The following is an 18612-nucleotide window of genomic DNA, read 5'->3' on the forward strand; positions in this document are numbered from 1 at the left end:
CACGCTCCCAGGGCTCCCACTCAACAAGTTCCAGGTTGCTTCACCATCAAGGGCCAAAACCAACTGGTTCTTCTAGCTGTTACAGTCAGTGAGATTAAACCGCACTCTCTCTCCACGCCTTCAACCACAACAACCGCCCCTGGGGTCCCGATGACTCCGCAGGCAAAAAAAAAAAAAAAAAAAAAAAAAATCAAACCACAGCGCCAATTAAAGGAGAGGCGAGCCACCCTTTCTACGCAGGCGCACTCCGCCGTACCTCCCCTCCACTATCGCGATAGGTCGGCGAGCTCGACGCTGGCCCTTTAACGGCCCCTTCCCGGGGGCCTGCTCAGCGCTTGCGCACTGAGGTTCTGCGCTTGTCATCATGGCGACGCGGGGCCATGTGCAGGACCCTAACGACCGGCGCCTCCGGCCCATTTACGGTGAGTACCCCGGAGTCGGTCTGTTAGCCACCGCGGCGAGACAAAGCGTGCCCCGGTTCGGGCGAAGGCCAGGGAGGGTCGCTGGGGTCGCGCGCGGGGTGGGGCGGCGAGGGGGCGGACCGCGCGGGGCGCTAGGCCGCAGCCTCGCCCTCGCTTAGGCGCGGACCCCGGCGTCGCTGGACCCGGAGGCGACAAGACAACGGTGGGTGCGCGCCGCTGTCAACTCTGTGCGGATCGCGCCGCCGCTTGGAGACCAGCGCTCCCGGCAGGTTGTTTTATTCCAGCCGCTCCCGAGGAACCCCCGCGCGGTCTTTTCTTGCAGGTGACAAGCGGCTCAGGCGCGACGGTGGGAGCGCTCGCCTCCGGAAGGGAGATACCCCAGTGATGATTGCTCTGGGTACCAGGATGAGGATCCGGGGAGGGCTGTCTTACAGAATGTAGTCTAAGTGCACGTGGGGAAACTGAGACCCGGAGAAGGGAAGGGGCTGATGCAAGGTCACTGAGACCCGAGTCCCATCCTGATGCAGGAACAGCTGTTCTGGGCACACGTGGGAGGCGGGGGGGAGGGGGTCGCGGGCCCCGAATAGCGGGCAAGAGATGGCAGGAGCTGGTGTTGCCGGAGCGGCCGGCCAGGCTGCTGGAATGGAAGGTTTTTTGTTTTTTTTAACCTTTCAGCACCGTGTCTGAGGTTTATTCTCTGCCTCTTGACTTCCTCGTGCTTTTGCTTGCGTTGAACCCTCCTCACGGCGCGCATCCCAAACCCCGCAGGCTTTCAAGATGTGTCTTTATCGTCATCTTCCCACCGTAATAGAATAAAAAGAATCACCAAACTGAGTCAGAGAGAAAACACTTTGCAGTGACTGAGATGTTCTGTTATTGGAAGCGGTGCCTTATTTATTTATTTATTTATTTTATTTAATTTTGCCATGTCTCGCTCGCCTCGTTGATGGTTGTATGGTCTTGTCTCAGGTAATGATGAGGAAGGAAGCTTTATCAAGGTCAGTGCTTTTTTTTTTTTTTTTTTTTTGGCTACAGCAGACCTCACGTTTTCAGTGTGGCTATGGGTTTTGGGCTCTTTCGTTTTTAGGGGTTTTCCTCTCCCCTTGGCAGAATGGGTGCTTGTGTCTCTAGCAAATTGGTACATATGTGGGTTCTTGCTTGCCAGTTTGATGTCTGTGCACCACGTGCATTCCTGGTGCTTGAAGAGGGGCATCAGGATGTCCTGGATCTGTAGTTACAGACTGTTGTAAGCCAGGGTGTAGGTGCTGGGTCTGGAACAAGACCTCTCTATGTAGCCCTCGACTGCGTGGAACTCATAGAAATCACCAGCTTTCTGCCTTCCGAGTGCTGGGATTAAAGGTGCCACCAAACCCAGCTGCTCATTCCTTCCTTTTTTTTGAGACAGGGTTTCTCTGTGTAGCCCTGGCTGTCCTGGAACTCACCTTGTAGACCAGGCTGGCCTCGCTGGCCTCGAACTCAGACATCTGCCCGCCTCTGCTTCCCAAGTGCTGGGATTAAAGGCAGGCACTACCACTGCCCAGTACTCTTTTCTTTTTTTAAGTAACAGGTCTTGAACTCCTTAGGTGGACCAGCTGGACTCAAGCTTTCAGCTCCCCTGCCTGTGGCTCCCAACTGTTGGGATTACAGTCACGTGGCCCTATGCCCAGCAATCATACTTTCATATATGTGTGTGATGAAATTCTTTTTTTATTCCATTTGATGAAGAAATGTTTTTTGGGCGTGTGTGTGTGGTGGAGTGTGGTCACATGAATGACACTGTGAGCCTGTGGAGTTCAGAGGACACCATGCTAGAGGGAGTTGGTTCTTCCCTATCATAAAGGTCCTGGGCTATCGTAAACGTTATCAGGAATGGTGGTAAGTACCCTCACCTGATGAGCCATCTCTACAGCCCTTGGTGCTCTGTTGTGTGATGGCTTACCTTCCCATCACTTGTTTCTAGCAGTAATGGCCCTGTGGGTAATCATAATGAGTTTAGAAAACTTAATCCAGTCTGTGCCCTTGAGCTTTCAACACACACACACACACACACACACACACACACTCCCCGTAGACAGCTGGAGCAGGAATCCTATTGCTCTTATGTGATTTATCTAGCTCAGATACATCCTGGACTTGGGATTTGAACTCCAGGCTCGGTGTCTTAACCACTGTGTTAGAAGTTGCGTCATGTTGATTCTTCTAAGATTGCAGGGGTGGGGCCTATCGGGAAGAGGACTCAGATTTCCCCATGGCTGCACATCCTGCCTTTGCAGTCCCCGTGTGGACCAGGCTTGTCTCTGACTTTCCACTGTCCTGCTTCTGGGTAATAGAAAGTAAAACCTAAGTTAAGGGTTCATGGTTTGTGAATCACATCCTTACACAGACAAGGAATGTTGACTTCTCCTTTTTCTGAAAAGTCTTTTATAAAAAGACTAAACCCTTTTTTTTAAAGAATAATTAGATTTATAACATTGTTCTTGAAGACCAAGGGGAACGTTATTGGTCTTATATTCAGTTATGTTTTGAATTGCTCAATAAAAAGTACCATTTCACATTGCCAAACATCAGGATATATTTATTAATCAGAAGCGACAGGTCATATTCTCAAAGTGAAATCTGAATTATGTGGCTTTTGTTAACAGCTAGTAGAGAGTAGAGGAGGGCTTCTGAGGGGCTAACATAAAGTGGATAGGCCTTGCTACAGACTTCGTACTTAGAGCTCCTGAACTGTGTTCAAACACATCAATGCTCCCAAACAACTGGTAATCCTCAAGTCCAGACAGTACTAACTGACCCATGAGCAAGCTCATCTGCTTGGAGCTCAGCCATAGATTGATGTTCAGTGCTGAGAGCTAGTCACTGTGGGAACTGGAGACTGGACAGATCCGTGGGCTCAGGCGGTAAGCAGTGAGTTGTGGGGTGGGGTTGAACACAGGCTTCTGTAGTCCAGACTGGCCTGCAGCTCCCTGAGTTGCTCCTGCTGGTCTCAAGCTCAAGACCCTCCCGTCTCAGTCTGTGAGGGCTGGGATTAGAGGCTAGTGCCGTGAGCCATCCTTCTGCCTTTTTGAGATAACCTCTTGCCAGTTCTCACCAGTTGACACCTTTGTTTGAGTTGGGGAGCTCGGTGCTTTTTTTCCTGCTGTTATTGCCTATGTTGGGGCTGTGAGGTGGCTCAGTGCACAAAGGCACAGGCTGCCATTCCTGAGCATCAGAGAGTCATCCTGGGAACCCACATGGTGTTAGGAGAGAACCTTCTCTGAGAAGTTGTCCTCTGACTTTGAGACACACAGCACCAACCTGTGAACACACACATGCACACACAAAATCCTTTGTTCTAATCTGTTCTGCATTGCAGTCTTAGGATCAGGTGTAACATGGTTACAGCAGACTCCAGTGACAGTCACTTCATTGATGAGGTAGGATGTTTCCCTTGGGTGTCTAGTCAAACCATAGGGCAGGTAATTATTCCACTGTAACTCATTAGTAAAAACTTGAAAGGTCTTCAGTCAAGGGTAATTATTTATTCTGAGTCTTTTATTGGGCAGTGTTAACTGTGAATCTTAGAAGTGATGAGGTATAGGGTGGCTGGTGACTGTTGCATGTTTGCGTGTGTGCGAGAGTGTGTGTGCCAGTGTGCCTGTGTACACATGTAAAGACCAGAGGTCAACCTTGGGTGTCATTCCTCAGGCACTTTCTACCTTGTTTTTTTGACTCTGGGTCTCTTTGGCCTAGCACTTGCTAGGCAGACTGTTGGATTCACAGTGACTGACCGGTGTCTGCCTCCCCAGCACTGGGACACACGTGTATCACTATGTCATCCTTTTCACTTGGTTCTGGGGTTCAAACTCAGTTCTCATCTGTCTGCATGAGCAACACTCCTGAGCTATTATGCCAGCCCATTTGACTTTCTGTGGAAAGTTCACTTGGTGCAATATCTTTTCTTAGCTGGGCAGTGCTGTTGCCTGCCTTTTATCCCAGCACTTGGAGGCAGAGACAGGAAGATCTTTGAGTCAAGGCCAGCCTGGTCTACAGAGTGAGCTCCCGGACAACTGGAACTACATACAAGACTACTGTGTAGCTAAGGGTACAAAGCTAGAGGAGGGGTGCAAAACAAAACACCACCCAACATCTTTTCTTCTTTAGTGAGAATATAAACACCCCAAAAGCCATGATAGTGTCTCTTCAGTGTAAGTATGCCACAGGTCAGTCTGCAGCACTGGGGGCAGGGAGAAAAGAAAACAATTGTTGGAAAAAGTTACATGGGATAGAGGATAATAGAATCCTGATAATGAGAGACCTGTTAACCCGCTAACCACAAGAGTTAACAGCAGCCCTGGAACCAATTTGTAGACCAGGCTGGCCTCAAACTCATTCAGATTTACCTGCCTCTGCCTCCTGAGTGCTGGGATCAAAGGCGTGGGCCACCACACCCGGCTGTGACCATAACTTACTTACTTACTTACTTACTTACTTTCTTTATGGTTTTTTGAGACAGGGTTTCTCTGTGTAGCCCTGGCTGTCCTGGAACTCACTTTGTAGACCAGCCTGCCTCTGCCTCCTGAGTGCTGGGATTAAAGGCGTGGGCCACCACGCCCGGCTCTTTTTTTTTTTTAAATATATATGTGTACACTGTAGCTCTCTTCAGACACATCAGGTGTGTCTGAAGATCCCATTACAGATGGTTGTGAGCCACCATGTGGTTGCTGGAATTTGAACTCAGGACCTCTGGAAGAGCACTCAGTGCTCTTAACTGCAATCTTTCCAACCCCTGTAATTAACAGCTTTTGTTTACCAGATGAACTGTCATCTTGGAGGCTTTAGTGCTGAATAAGCTCACCATTTCCAGTCCTGTCTGAGCACTGGCTGGTTCAACTCAGCTGTTCTGACCCAAGCTCCTCTCCAAGCTGACTGACTCAAACTGACTTCCCACTGAACTGCTCTGCTGGGCCTCAGACTAACTCTGGCAACCTGTTCTAGTCATCTGGCTCCTTGTCATTCTCTGGCAGATTCTGTCTTTACCTGGTGCCTATCTGTAAACCCGTCCCAGTAAAACTGCTCGCGCTCGCTCGCTCGCTCTCTCGCTCTCTCTCTCTGTTTCTCTCTCTCTCTCTCACTCTCGCTCTCTCTTCTTCTTCCCTTCCCTATCTCCTTCTCCCTCTCCCTGTTCCTCCCCTCTTCTTCTCTTCCTCTCCTCTATTCTTTCCTGTGCTGTCCTCTTGAGAGTTGGGCATATCCTATCTTCAGTTCATTCTGTCAGATCTTTCTCTAATCTGTCACTTTCACACATGACTGCATCATTCACAACCTTCACCTTCATTGTGCGGGGTTAAAGGTGTATGGATGGCATGTCTGCATTCTAGCCAGGTCACACAGACCTAGGTCTTTGGAGGGGATTCCTTGCCAGAGCCGCCTGTTACTAGAGTAAATTCCTCTACAGGAGGTGCTAGAGTAGAAATAGAACCAGACAGCCAGAGGAACAGGGTCTGGAAAGCTCTTTCCTTTGAGAGGTTGGCCCTTTCCATTTAGTTCAGGTTGACCACATACTAGTTTGTAGCCAGGGAAGACCTTGCGCTGCTGACATTCCTGCCTCCACTCCCTGGATGCTGGAACTGTAGGTGGCTGGCCTCTTGTTCTGGTTTAAAAGGCAGCAGGAAGCACTGAAGGGTTTATCCATTCATCAGACTTGTGTTCTAAGAAAAAGCTCAGAATATTGGGTCTAAATATTAGATGTTTTTATCCCACTTTTGTTGTTATTATTGGATGTGTTCAGGTGTTTTGTCTGCGTGTGTCTGCATCCCATGCTTACCTGGTGACTGGAAGTGAGAAGAAGATGTCAGCGTCTCTGAAGTGAAGGTGTTTGTGAGCGGCCACGTGGTTGCTGGAAATCAAATCCCACTCCTGTGGTGAGCAGCCAGTGCTCTTGTGCACCGAGCCATTCCTCCAGCCCCCTCTGCCTGCTTTTTAAAAGATGGCAAGGCTGTTAGGCTCAGTTCAAGAGGATATAGTCCATCCAAGTGGGCAAGGCATGGAAATGGCTTAAAATGGGCAAATGGTGGACTAGGCCACATGGAGATATTCTTTGGTCCTTGTCTGATCCTCTTCACTCATCTTCCTGATTGCTGGAATGGCAGGCATGCACCACCATGCCAGGCTGGCAATCTGTCTATCTATCTATTTATTTATTTATGGGTTTCATGGTGTGGCCCTGCCTGGCCTGGAACTTACTATATAGACCGGCTGGCTTTCAGATCACACTGTGGCACATGTGTATTCCACACATATACAAATAAATACAAAAGTATAATTTTTTTCTCTTTAATCCTAGTATTTGGGAGGTATAGGTAGATAGAACTCAGTGGATTCAAGGCCAGCCTGGTGTACATAGCAAGTTCCACCTAGCCAAGGTTACCTAGAGACTCTGTCTCAAAAAGAAAAGAAGATAAACAACCAGGAAAAAAAAAAGAAAAGTTGAAGGTCATTTTGGCTAGGATACATGCATAAATCCCTAGGTCACCCCCTCCCCAATAATTATAATATGTATCCTTGTTAGTAACAGAAACTTGTGTCTTTTGTTGGGAAGAAACAATAAAAACAAAATGTCACTAAATTCTTGTCTGCACCCTCCATTAACAGAAACAAAGAGAAGGAAAGATACTAGTGACAAGTTAGAGAGGCATAGTGGAGCCAGCTGGCTGCAGGAGAGCCTCAGGGGAGGGCTGGTGCTTTCGCTGCTGTCTGACTTCTCTTACCAAGAGGATCCAACAGTCCCCTACCAAACCACAATTACCTGTGAATAACTTTTAAAAAGACTTACAAACTTAGGCTATCATTAACTAGTGTGTGAATGCTGATCTTAAGATAACAAAATACTATTGAGTTTTTGACAAAAGGGAGATAGGGCATTGTGACTACCTGGTGGTCATTGCTAAGTGACATAGGCCAGATACAAAGGAAAGTGTGCCTGCCAGGCCTTGCACTGGGAACACACAGAAAGAGTATTACAGGGTTGTAGGGTGGGTGGGTGGGGATACAAATGGGGCAGTCACTTGGACAGCTGTGTCTAGAATTTGTTGCAGGATTTTCTCTGTCCAATCACATTAGGGCAGTGGCAGGCCTGTGATTGGACAGGAAAAGGGAGGTGGAGCTAGGAGTTTGGGGGTCACAGAGAGAGATAGAGAGGTAGCAGGGGAGAGAGAAGAGAGAAGCCAACATGGAGGCAAAGGAACAGGAAGAAGACCCTGATTGTGGTTTTAAACAGCCACAGGTAGCTAAGATTGTCACAAGGCTAGAATAATTGGGTTAAAGCTTTATCTTTATCAACTGCCTCAGAAATTACTGTATTGGCATCTTGTATATTGTGATCTTATTGTTATATAAATCTGATTGGATAATTAAGCTTTAAGAGTCATGTTTCTTCTGGGTAACTAGGTGTTGAGATGGCTGATCACGGGGTGTGGGGGTCGTTGTGTGGAAGCGAGATGAACTGGATAGCTGGGAGAGAGTAGCTCAGTGGTGAGAACACGCCGAGTGGGACCCCACCCGGACATAGTGTTGTGGCCTGCCAGTACTGGTACACCGAGAGCCGAAACGTGGACTGGTGAGTCAGGCGAGATGGCGGGTTGACTTTAATATTTCCCACAGCAAGAATTCCCGTGTCTCATATGCTGAACATGTATGAGATAGTGTATGACTGCACAGGGGTGGTTGGGTACCTGTGCGAGGCCGTGGGACACCCGACTGTGGTAGTCATATCAAAGTGTCGTGGCATACACCTTCACACACAATAAGCATTGGTTTTAAATGGGCAGAGAGCTCTGGTTCCTCACAGTAGAACCTTGTTTTGGTTTTGGCAGGTGTCCTTACACCCTGCCTGCTTCCTTTCTCCTCCCCAAGGCTTTGGGTAAAATGACCCTTACGGTTTTTTTCACTGTATTAGAGTGAAAAATAAATTAGAGGCAAAATAAATACTTGATGTTTTATTGAAGGGGCTTGGTCCACTGAAGCTTTGAAGCCTGTGAGTTAAAAAAGTAATTTGCAAATGTACTTTTCCATCTATTTTCTTACTGTGTGGTGTGCACTGCACACCTGAGGTTAGAAGGCCACTTCGGGAGTTGATTGTCTCCTGCCATGCCGGTCCTCAGGCTCTAACTTGGGTAATCCAGCTCAGTGGTGTGCGCCTTCACCTGCTCAGCCGTCTTGCTGTCCCCAAGGATTCCTTTAAAAACAAAACAGCAAGTGGAACTGGAGAGATGGCTCAGTGGTTAAGACTACTGGATGCTCTTTCAGAGGTCCTGAGTTCAGTTCCCAGTAGCCATATGGTGGCTCACAGCCATCTCTCCATCATGGGGTCCGATGGCGTCTCTGGCGTGCAGGTGTACTTGCAAACAGTACTCATATTAAAAAAATAATATTGTGAAAAAGATTTTTAAAACTCCAGCTTTATTGCTTAAAGATAGTTTAACTTTTAACCATTCACTGTTTTCCCATAGATTGAAAAAGAAAAATGAGGGGGCTGGAGATGGCTCGGTGGTTAAGAGCACTTGTTCTTCCAGAGGACCCAGGTTCGGTTCCCAGCTCCTACATGGATTCTCACAACCACCATAATTCCAATTTCAGGGGAATCTAATGCTTTCTTCTGACCTCCTCTGGCACAGCATACACATGGTATACAGACAGACAGACAGACATGCAGGCAAAACACCCAAACACATGAAATAAGTAAAATCTCCCTCCTTAAAAAAAAAAACCCACCATGCAGGGAAGAGAGAACTTGGTGACCGTGAGCTACCACATGGGTGCTGGGAATTAAACTCAGGTCCTCTGCATGAGTTGCAAGCTCCTGCCGCAGAGCCATCTCTCCAGTCTGTCTTTGCTTTTTAACAGAGAAGTTTAATTAGTGCGTGCTAGGGTGGTGCCAAGCAGCAACCGATGAAGCCATCATCAGAAGCCCTCAGTGTGGGGGCCTTGAACTCGGAGACCTGAGTGCAGGGATTACAGTTGTGAGCTGCCATGCACAGCTTCTGGCCTAGTGTTTAAATAAACAGTTAAGGTGCTCTCTGAAGACCGAGCAAGCTGTGTTTCCTGTGTTTAATGCCGAGGGATTATGATGACTCATTTTTTTTCCCCATAGATTATCTTGATAATGGAAATAATAAAATGGCAATTCAGCAAGCTGATAAACTGTTGAAGAAACACAAAGATCTTCACTGTGCAAAGGTAACTACATTTGCCCTGTAGTTGGCTCATATTTGTGCCCATATTGTACATATTTTTTGAGGCAGGGTCTCTAAATAGCTCAGGCTACCCTGCTGTGTAGGCCAGACTGACCTCTCAGACTTAGAGCCACCTTCTACTGCCTTCCAGGGGTTGGCATCAGAAACCTGTGCTGTGGTGCCCAGTTGTGAGTTGTATTTGTAATTTTTTATTTCTCTTTTTGTTTGTTTGCACATGGATTTTGGTGCACATGTGAGTACAAGTAGAGGCACAGGTGACATTTTAAAGATTTTATACCCTGGCAGTGTGGCACATGCCTTTAATCCCGGAACTTGGAAGGCAGAGGCAAGCGAATTTCTGAGTTCGAGGCCAGCCTGGTCTACAGAGTGAGTTCCAAGTCAGCCAGGGCTACACAGAGAAACCCTGTCTCTCAAAAAATCAAAAACTTGTAAACAAAAGTTTTATTATGTGTGTGTATATGCCCCCCCCCCCCACCTTGGCCATGGAGACTAGAATGGGCATCAGGTCACTTAGAGCTGGAGTTACAGATGTTGTGAGCTGCCTGACCTGAGTGCTGGAATCCAAAGTTTGGTCGTCATTATATACCTGCAAGTGCTTTTAACTACGGATCCACTTCCTCAGCCAAACCTGTTTATTTATTTATTTTGAATCAGAGTCAGTCGCACAGGTCTGGAACGTGCCAACTAGGCTAGGCTGGCTGGCAATGAGATTGCTTGCCTCTGCCTTCCCAGCACTGGGTTAGGAGCACACGGTGGACATCTGGCTCAGCAGTAGTGCTTCAGGGAGCACCTTGCTGGGCTCGCCCTTTGCCCTCTCGCCCTCCGCTTGCTTCACTGTGGCCCAGGTGCAGGACCAGGGCTCATCCTTTCATCTTAGCTTTTCTTTCTCTTCTTGTGTCAGGTTCTCAAGGCCATTGGTTTACAGAGAACTGGCAAGCAGGAAGAAGCTTTCACCTTGGCTCAGGAGGTGGCTGCCCTTGAGCCCACAGATGACAACTCCCTGCAGGCCCTGACGATTCTCTACCGAGAGATGCACCGGCGTAAGTGATTTTCCTTAGCACCCCTGACTTTGAAGATGGCAGTAGAGATGAATGTGTCAGTTGTGTCAGAATACCCTTGACTTCAGTCCAGAGCCATGCAGACCTTGCCTTCCTGCTGAAGGCCGGGGTCACAGGTGTGGTATGAGTTAGTAAATAGATGAGGGCCTTCACTTTCCATGGGAGCTTATCATAGCAGAAGAGACTGTGATCAAATCGAGGTGGAGAACTAGACAGTTAGGGTGGGCCTGCAGAGGAGACTGATTGAGCCAGTTACTTCAGTGGGATTAACTGAGGGAAGAGAGGTCAGGGGAGTCTGGGCTCTGGGAGAAGCATGAAAGCCCATGACATCACAGGGGACCCTGGGAAGCGACAGTTGGTGTCACTGCATGGTGAAGGCCTGGAGGAGAGAATTTGGAAGCACAGGACAGTGCTCAGATGGGACAGTGCCTCCTCTTTTAGTGGCAGGAGGAGCACTTAACAAGCTAGCACTCTTAACCCATGGGTCAAGACCCTTTTGGGGTCAAATATCAGATATCCCACATTCTAGATTTTATATTACAGTTCATAACAGTAGCAAGATTATAGTTCAGAAGTAGCAATGAAGTAATTTTATGGTTGGGGGTCCCCACAACATGAGGAAAAGCTCTCAGCATTAGGAAGGTTGAGAACCGCTGATTTAACCAGACAGAAAAAGGGCAGTAGGACTTTTCTCAGGGAAGCAGAACTGAATCCTGCTTCTCTTCCTCTTAGCGGAGTTAGTCACAAAGCTCTATGAGGCGGCTGTGAAGAAAGTTCCCAACAGCGAGGAGTACCACTCTCACCTCTTCATGGCCTATGCCAGAGTGGGCGAGTACAAGAAGATGCAGCAGGTAACCACACCCAGATTTGGGGTATGGCGTCAAGTCTCTGATGTCACTGGACTGCTCTGTGTTTGTGTGTGTGTGTGTGTGTGTGTGTGTGTGTGTGTTCAGCCAGTTACATATTGTTCAGGGTTTTGAAATGCTTTACTTGGAGAAGTGTGCCTCTGGCTGGCTGCAGGTGTGTTTGCTTTGCTTTAGTGTCAGCTCCAGATTGCTCTCCTGGGTGACATTGCTGTTCAAGTTCCGGAAAATGAATGGGCAGAAGTCTCAGAGCACAGTGACAGACAGACAGACAGACAGACAGGGTTCTAAAGTTAAGTTTATATCCATCCGGTTAATTGAGCTGTTTTAGCTTTCTGAGAGCTTAATAAGTTCACCAGGGGAGAAGTCCCCATGGCTGAAGTTTTTCATTCTTGATTGCCAGAGGTGGATTATTTCTAGTGATCTTATTTTAGGAATTCTTTTTTTTTTTTTTAGTTTTTTGAGACAGGGTTTCTCTGTGTAGCCCTGGCTGTCCTGGAACTCACTTTGTAGACCAGGCTGGCCTCGAACTCAGAAATCCACCTGCCTCTGCCTCCCAAGTGCTGGGATTAAAGGCTTGCGCCACCACGCCTGGCGAGGAATTCTTTGTGTACATTTGATGAAGTCTTTTTTGGACACAGGTTTGAACTGGTTTCTGAATAAAGCTGATATTCTAGAAAAATGAAACCTGTGTTCTGAAGCGAAGTAGCTATGTTATGCTGATATTTACCTATTACTGTTTGGGGGGCGGTTGGCGTGTTAAACCAGGGAATGCATGCTGGCTATGTTCTCAGACCTTTAGAAGTTGCATTGGGGCCTGGAGAGATGGCTTGGCAGTTAAGAGCACTGAGTGCTCTTCCAGAGGTCCTGAGTTCAATTCCCAGCAACCACATGGTGGCTCACAACCATCTGTAATGGGATCAGGGCCTCTGTCCACCATGCTCTATCCTGGTGCAGTTTCCCTCACCTCTTTGGCTTCCTTCCCTCCTTGCAGTTCCTGTAAAGACACAGACTTATAAATATAATTTTGTCATCTGTTTTAGTTTTTTTTTGAAGACTTTACAAGCAAAATAGTTGTGTTTCTTCCCCATGAAATTTATTTCTTTCCTTACATTTTTGCTGCTGAGATTGAACGTAGGGCTTTGCAAATACTGGGCATGTACTCTTCCTACAAATCCTAGCTTTTGGCTTCTCTTTCTTTGGTAATTCTAGAGATTGGATCCAGGGCTTTCTTGTTGTTAGACCAGTGTTCTGCTAAGCTGTCTCCAGCCTTCTTGGTCTTTCGGAAAGACAGCTCTTAACCACTGAGCCATGTCTCCAGCCCCATGACTCGGTTTCCCTGATTTTGTTGAGATTAATTTCCCCTCCTGAGAACTGGTTGACTTTCTCACCTGCTTGTGTATCATAAATATCTTCAGCCTGGTCTAGAGCTTTGCTTTGTCCTTTGAGGTCCATCTGAGATGGTATTTTCCAGGGCATTTCATCGTAATACTTCCCCATTTTCTCTTAAAGAGGGGAGGACAGCCTGTGTATCTCACCTTTATTGGAATCACCTAGCACGTGTTTTATCTGTTCATTGTTACTTTCATTAAATGTATGTACATGCTCCTGTATGCTTATGTTCACGTAGGTACAGGAGGCATCAGATCCCCTGGCACTGGAGGAACTGTGCCCTGCCTGACATGGTTATTGGGAATCAAACTCAGGCCTTCCGGAAGAGCAGTACATGCTCTTAACCTGAACCATCTCTCCAGCTCCTTTTATTTTTATTTATTTGTCTGTGTGTGTTGCTGCTTGCTGCATGTATGTCTGTGTACAGATTCCCCTGGATCTATGATTATGAAAGGTTGTAAGCAGCCGTGTGGGTGCTGGAATCCAAACCTGGATCTTTTGGAAGAGCGGCCAGTGCTCATAATGGCTGAGTCATCTGTCCAGCCCTATGGTATGCAGTCTTAGTCCCTGAGCCGTATACTTTTTTATTGCTGGCTGAGTAAATTTTAACTTGTTGGGTGTGTTGTGCACCTGGGAGGTGAGTTCAGGAGAATCAAGAGTTTGGAGCTGTTCTCAACTCCACAGCAAGCTTCGGCTGCATGAAAACCTGGGCCCAGAGAAGAATCAAGGGATTGATAGATAACTTAGTTGGCAAAATGCTTGTAGTGTACACATGAAGCCTGAGTTTGATTTCCAGTACTCAGGTTCAGAATAAAACAAAACACCCATCACTGTGGTGGCTTGCTCCTAACCCCAGTGCCGAGGAGGGAGACAGTCCTTGGTGCTTTCAGGCTAGTCAGCCCAGCTTATGACAAGCCCCAGTCCCTGTGAGGACACAGTCTCACAAAGCAAGGTGGGCAGCTCCTAAGGAATGAGCCTGAGGTTGCCCACTGGCTTTTACATGTGCACACTTGTGCCCTTATCTGCATGGTCACACGCCATCCCCGAATGAAGAATCGTTTGTGTAGTTTGGATTTTGCTCATGGCAAGGGTTCTTTTCTTTGAGTTTTAAGGAATTTGTGGACAGCAATTTATTTAATCTCAAGTATGCTTGAGTCATTCTAGTTAGCTCTGTTTCTGTGCACCAGCTCTGAAGTGTGGGTATGTTGTATAAACACAACAAAGGGCTTAATTTTTCCGTTTAGTTTTTTTTTTGTTGTTGTTGGTTGGTTGGTTTGTTTTTGGTTTTTCGAGGCAGGGTTTCTCTGTGTGGCCCTGGCTGTCCTGGAACTCACTCTGTAGACCAGGCTGGCCTCGAACTCAGAAATCCGCCTGCCTCTGCCTCCGCCTCCTGAGTGCTGGGATTAAAGGTAATGTGCCCCGCCACTGCCTGGCCCCGTTGTTTTTTTTGAAGTAGAGTCTTAAGTAGCACACTCATTCTGTAGCTAAGGAGACCTTAAAATTATTGTCTTGGCCTTGAACTCTTTTTTTTTTTTTTAAGAGTTATTTATTAGAGGGCATCAGACCCCACTACAGATGGTTGTGAGCCACCATGTGGCTGCTGGGAATTGAACTTAGGACCTCAGGAAGAGCAGTCAGTGGTGCTCTTACACTCAGTCATCTCTTTATCCTGGCCTTGATCCTCTGTCCCTGCATCTCAGGTTCTGGGAGGCTTGCTCATTCCAGGCTTGCCTCACTGTGCCTGGTTGATGGGCTTGGCTGTAACTATTGGTAGCTTGGAAGGAACTAAAAACTTGAGCTCAGCCCCTATCTGGCTTACCTTCTTTGCTGTGGTTGCTTCAATGTTGTCTTCAGTGAGGGTTGCTGCTGTGGCTTGTTTGCTCTGACAGAGCCTCAGCCCAAGTTGGCTTCAAATTCTCTACACAGCTGACTATGATCTTGCCCTGCCTCTGTCTCCCAAGTCCCTGAGACTAGCAGCATTCGTCCATGAGCCTGTGTCTGGTTGTGCAGTGTTGGGCATTGAACCTGGGGCTTTATGCATGGTGGGCAAACACTGCCAGCTGAGTTCCACCCACAGCCTGAAGATCACATCAACTGACACAGTCAGGTTCTGTAGGTTTGGTAGTCTTCCTAGGACTATTTTGGGATCAATTTTGGACTTGCCCTTTAGAACAAGGGTTCAAAGGTTGAGCTGTCACTCGGATGTAAACCTTGGCATTTAATTCCTTGTGTTTCTTTTGTGAGGAGGTTACTGGGCACTACCACCAACTGGGGTACGTAACTGTGTTGCTGGTCTCCTCGGGAATGTGCCGCACATTCAGATTTATTTCTGTTTTCTTCCCAGTTTATTCGTCGTTCTCCAGCTGATGTTTTCTAAATCAAGCTCTCTGTCTTTCAGGCTGGCATGGCTCTGTATAAGATTGTCCCCAAAAACCCTTACTACTTTTGGTCAGTGATGAGCTTGATCATGCAAGTAAGTATTCAGCTCAGGGTGGGGTCCAGGCCTGTCTTTACTATCATTGTTTGTAATGAACTTTGAATTTGAGTAACACATTGTTCCAGTGTCAGGAGGGTCTTTACAAATCACCTGTTGGTAGTGTTTGGTAGTCTCTGTTTAATTTGTATTGTATGTGCCTAGATATTTTTCCTGTACCATGTGTGAGCCTGGTGGCTGCTGGAGCTAGAAGTGGGGACCTCATCCCCTGGAGCTGGAGTGACAGACATTTGTGAGCCACCATGTGGGTGCTGGGATCAAACCCAGGTCCTTTGGAAGAACAGCTGGCTCTCTTAACCACTGAGACAGTTTTTCAACTTCCTTTCTTTAGTGTTTCTGTCTTGCTTTGAGGCAGAGTATCTCCTTGAACTTGCTCTGTAACCTAGGTGGCCTCAGACTCAAGGTCCTGCTGCTTCCCCGTCTTGAGTTTGGGGCTACAGATGTGGTGGCCACGATGCCTAGTTGCTGGGATTCTCTCAGTTATTCATCAGTTCATCCCAGGCTGCCTCCCGACTCAGTATGTGACAGTGGAGGACTACAGATGTGAAGCCCCACAGCTGGCTTGTGTCTGTTCCTTCTGAGCCTCAGTTTCCTTTTTTACAGAACAGGACATGTGTGTGAATCACAGTGCGCCCCTGTGAGGAGAAAGGGGGTGGGTGGCTGTGGCCAAGATAACCTGTAATAGACTTGGGTATGGTGACACACACCTGGGACCCCCAGCACAGAGGAGGGTCTGGAGTTTGAGGTAGAACTAGGGTACAAGTGACACTGTGTCTGAGAAGACAAAAACCGGCCTGACAGACCATGGTCCGGAGTCAGAATGACTTTTACGTTTGTGGGCCTTCAGCACATACCATCCAGCTACTAGGGGAGTGAATCACCTTCTCCTAGTTTCTTTATCTGCAAAGTGAATACTTGTAAGGTTGTTTCCTCAGGGTATGAGCCCTGAGCAGAATCTACACTGCAGGGTTAACAGTGGTCCTGGCTTTAAAATGGCAGCTATACAGTAATTAGTCAATAGCAGGAATTGTGGAGCTAGACCCAGTTGGCATGTCCCTTCTTCTAGCTGTGAGAACGACTTCCTTCTTGGCACTCGGGAAATGTATGTCATACCCAGCGGACACTCATCCCTTTTTGAATGGTTGTAGATAAATGTCAGATTAGCCTGTCAAAGCTCTAGGTCTTAGAGTGGAAGCTGGGATTGTAGGATTTGTGGGATGCAAAGGTAGCTACTATGTAACGTATCCAAGTGGTAGATCCAGATTAGGCCCGATATGTACTCAGTAAACAGGACAGAGTCACAGGGCACAATGGTTATCTGCATGGTGACATGATCAGAGCAAGCAGGAGAGAGACCAAAGCAAAACCCGCATCTTCCTCTCACAGTCTATATCCGCACGGGATGAGAACCTCTCCAAAACCATGTTTCTGCCCCTGGCGGAGAGAATGGTAGAGAAGATGGTGAAGGAGGACAAGATAGAGGCTGAAGCTGAGGTGAGTACACCGTCCTCCATTCCCCAGTGTCTGCTGCTTAGCTGTGACCCCATAGGGGCCTCTGGTAGACAGTACTGGGCAGCCTCAGCTCAGGCACAGTGAAGCCAAGCTGTTTTCAGCAAGTGCCCCCGCCAGGGTTTGTGTGCAAAGGGAAGTCTTGCCATGGTTCTGTTAAATAATTGTAACTGTTTATGTCTTCTGCAAGGTTGAACTTTATTACATGATTCTGGAGCGCTTGGGAAAGTACCAGGAAGCCCTGGATGTCATTAGAGGAAAATTAGGAGGTAATTTATAGTTTTCTATTTTGTCTTTAATTGGAAAATGAAAATCGGGGCTGGTGAGATGGCTCAGCGGGAAGAGCACCAATTGTTCTTCCTCCGAAGGTCCTAAGTTCAAATCTCAGCAACCACATAGTGGCTCACAACCACCCGTAATGAGATCTGACTCCTTCTTCTGGAGTGTCTGAAGAGAGCTACAGTGTACTTACATATAATAAATAAATATATCTTTTTTAAAAAAAAAGGCAAAAGGTTCCTGGCATAATTAGAAGCCAGAGAGATGGTGTTTAGAGGTGGTATAAAGAAAAACAATTTGAAAATGAAAATTATTTGTGATTAAAAAAAAAATGCTGTGCGTGGTGGCACATGCATGCCTTTAATCCTAGGGCGGGGCGGGGGGGCGCAGCGGATTTCTGAGTTCAAGGCCAGCCTGGTCTACAAAGTGAGTTCCAGGACAGCCAGGGCTACACAGAGAAACCCTGTCTCGAAAAACCAAAAAAAAAAAGAAAAAAAAATCCCATGCAGTCAATAAGTTCATAGCACTGTGCTTTGCTTCTTGTCTTATTTGTGTTCTAAATTTATGTTTAAACTATTAAAAAATAGTTTTTAAACTTTTTTTTAAGATTTATTTATTTTATTTATATTAGTATAATATTGCTGGTGTGTCAGACATACCAGAAGGGGGCTTTGGATCCCTTTACAGATCGTTGTGAGCCACCATGTGGTTGCTGGGAATTGAACTCAGGCCCTCTGGAAGAACAGTCTGTGCTCTTAACCGCTGAGCCATCTCTCCAGCCCTTAAAAATATTTTTATTCCCACTAGTTGGGAGGCAGAAGCAGCCCTGGGCTACATAGTGAGTTTCAGGATAGCCAGTGCTATCTGAGAGACCCTGTCTGAAAAAATGTCTTTTTTTATTAATTGGTGAGGATTTCACACGTGCATTTTAATGCTGCTGTTTCCCCATCCTCTCCTAACTCCCCTAGGTCACCTCCACTTTGTAGTCTCCTCTCCCCACCCCAGTTTCTTCCATTGAGTTTGTTCTGCCCGTGAACTCCTGGGTTAAACTTTTGTTTTTGTTTTTTTTTTTTTTGGTTTTTAGACAGGTGTACAGCCCTGACTGTCCTGAAATTCACTTTGTAGACCAGGCTGGCCTCAAACTCTGCCTCTTGTATGCTGGAACTAAAGACGTGTTACCACCACCGTGGGTTGGTTTAAATTGTTTTTAACTGATGGTAACTCATGGCTTCAGACTGAAGATCTATGAGAGGGTATATCCTGTGTCTCCAATCCTCTTACAGTCTGCTGTTGCTTGCTCTTGTTATCTTTGTGTATGGGTATTTTGTTCTGTGCTTGAGTGCACACCAATGCGTGACATGC

At 47.1% G+C, this 18612-nt stretch overlaps 1 protein-coding gene across 3 annotated transcripts in view; it reads left to right on the top strand.

The window, feature by feature from the left end:
- Positions 1-273: 273 nt before the first annotated feature.
- Positions 274-18612, top strand: part of Naa25 (N(alpha)-acetyltransferase 25, NatB auxiliary subunit) — a 44636-nt gene continuing 26297 nt past the window's right edge. Inside the window, exons 1-7 of one of the 3 annotated variants that reach the window (XR_001784683.2) lie at positions 274-422; positions 9553-9638; positions 10557-10695; positions 11446-11564; positions 15367-15441; positions 16849-16956; positions 17162-17240. Coding sequence is in view for 2 of the 3 variants with exons in the window: in NM_172722.4 (NP_766310.2) it covers positions 365-422; positions 9553-9638; positions 10557-10695; positions 11446-11564; positions 15367-15441; positions 16849-16956; positions 17162-17240 (664 nt within the window). In the remaining variant the exon portion in view is untranslated. Of the gene's footprint in view, positions 423-7921; positions 8020-9552; positions 9639-10556; positions 10696-11445; positions 11565-15366; positions 15442-16848; positions 16957-17161; positions 17241-18612 lie in introns of those variants that run through there. The other 2 variants (NM_172722.4, XM_011248198.2) reach the window with 2 other exon arrangements.

The sequence above is a fragment of the Mus musculus genome, chromosome 5 (assembly GCF_000001635.26).
Source record: "Mus musculus strain C57BL/6J chromosome 5, GRCm38.p6 C57BL/6J".
In the NCBI taxonomy this organism is placed as follows: domain Eukaryota; kingdom Metazoa; phylum Chordata; class Mammalia; order Rodentia; family Muridae; genus Mus; species Mus musculus.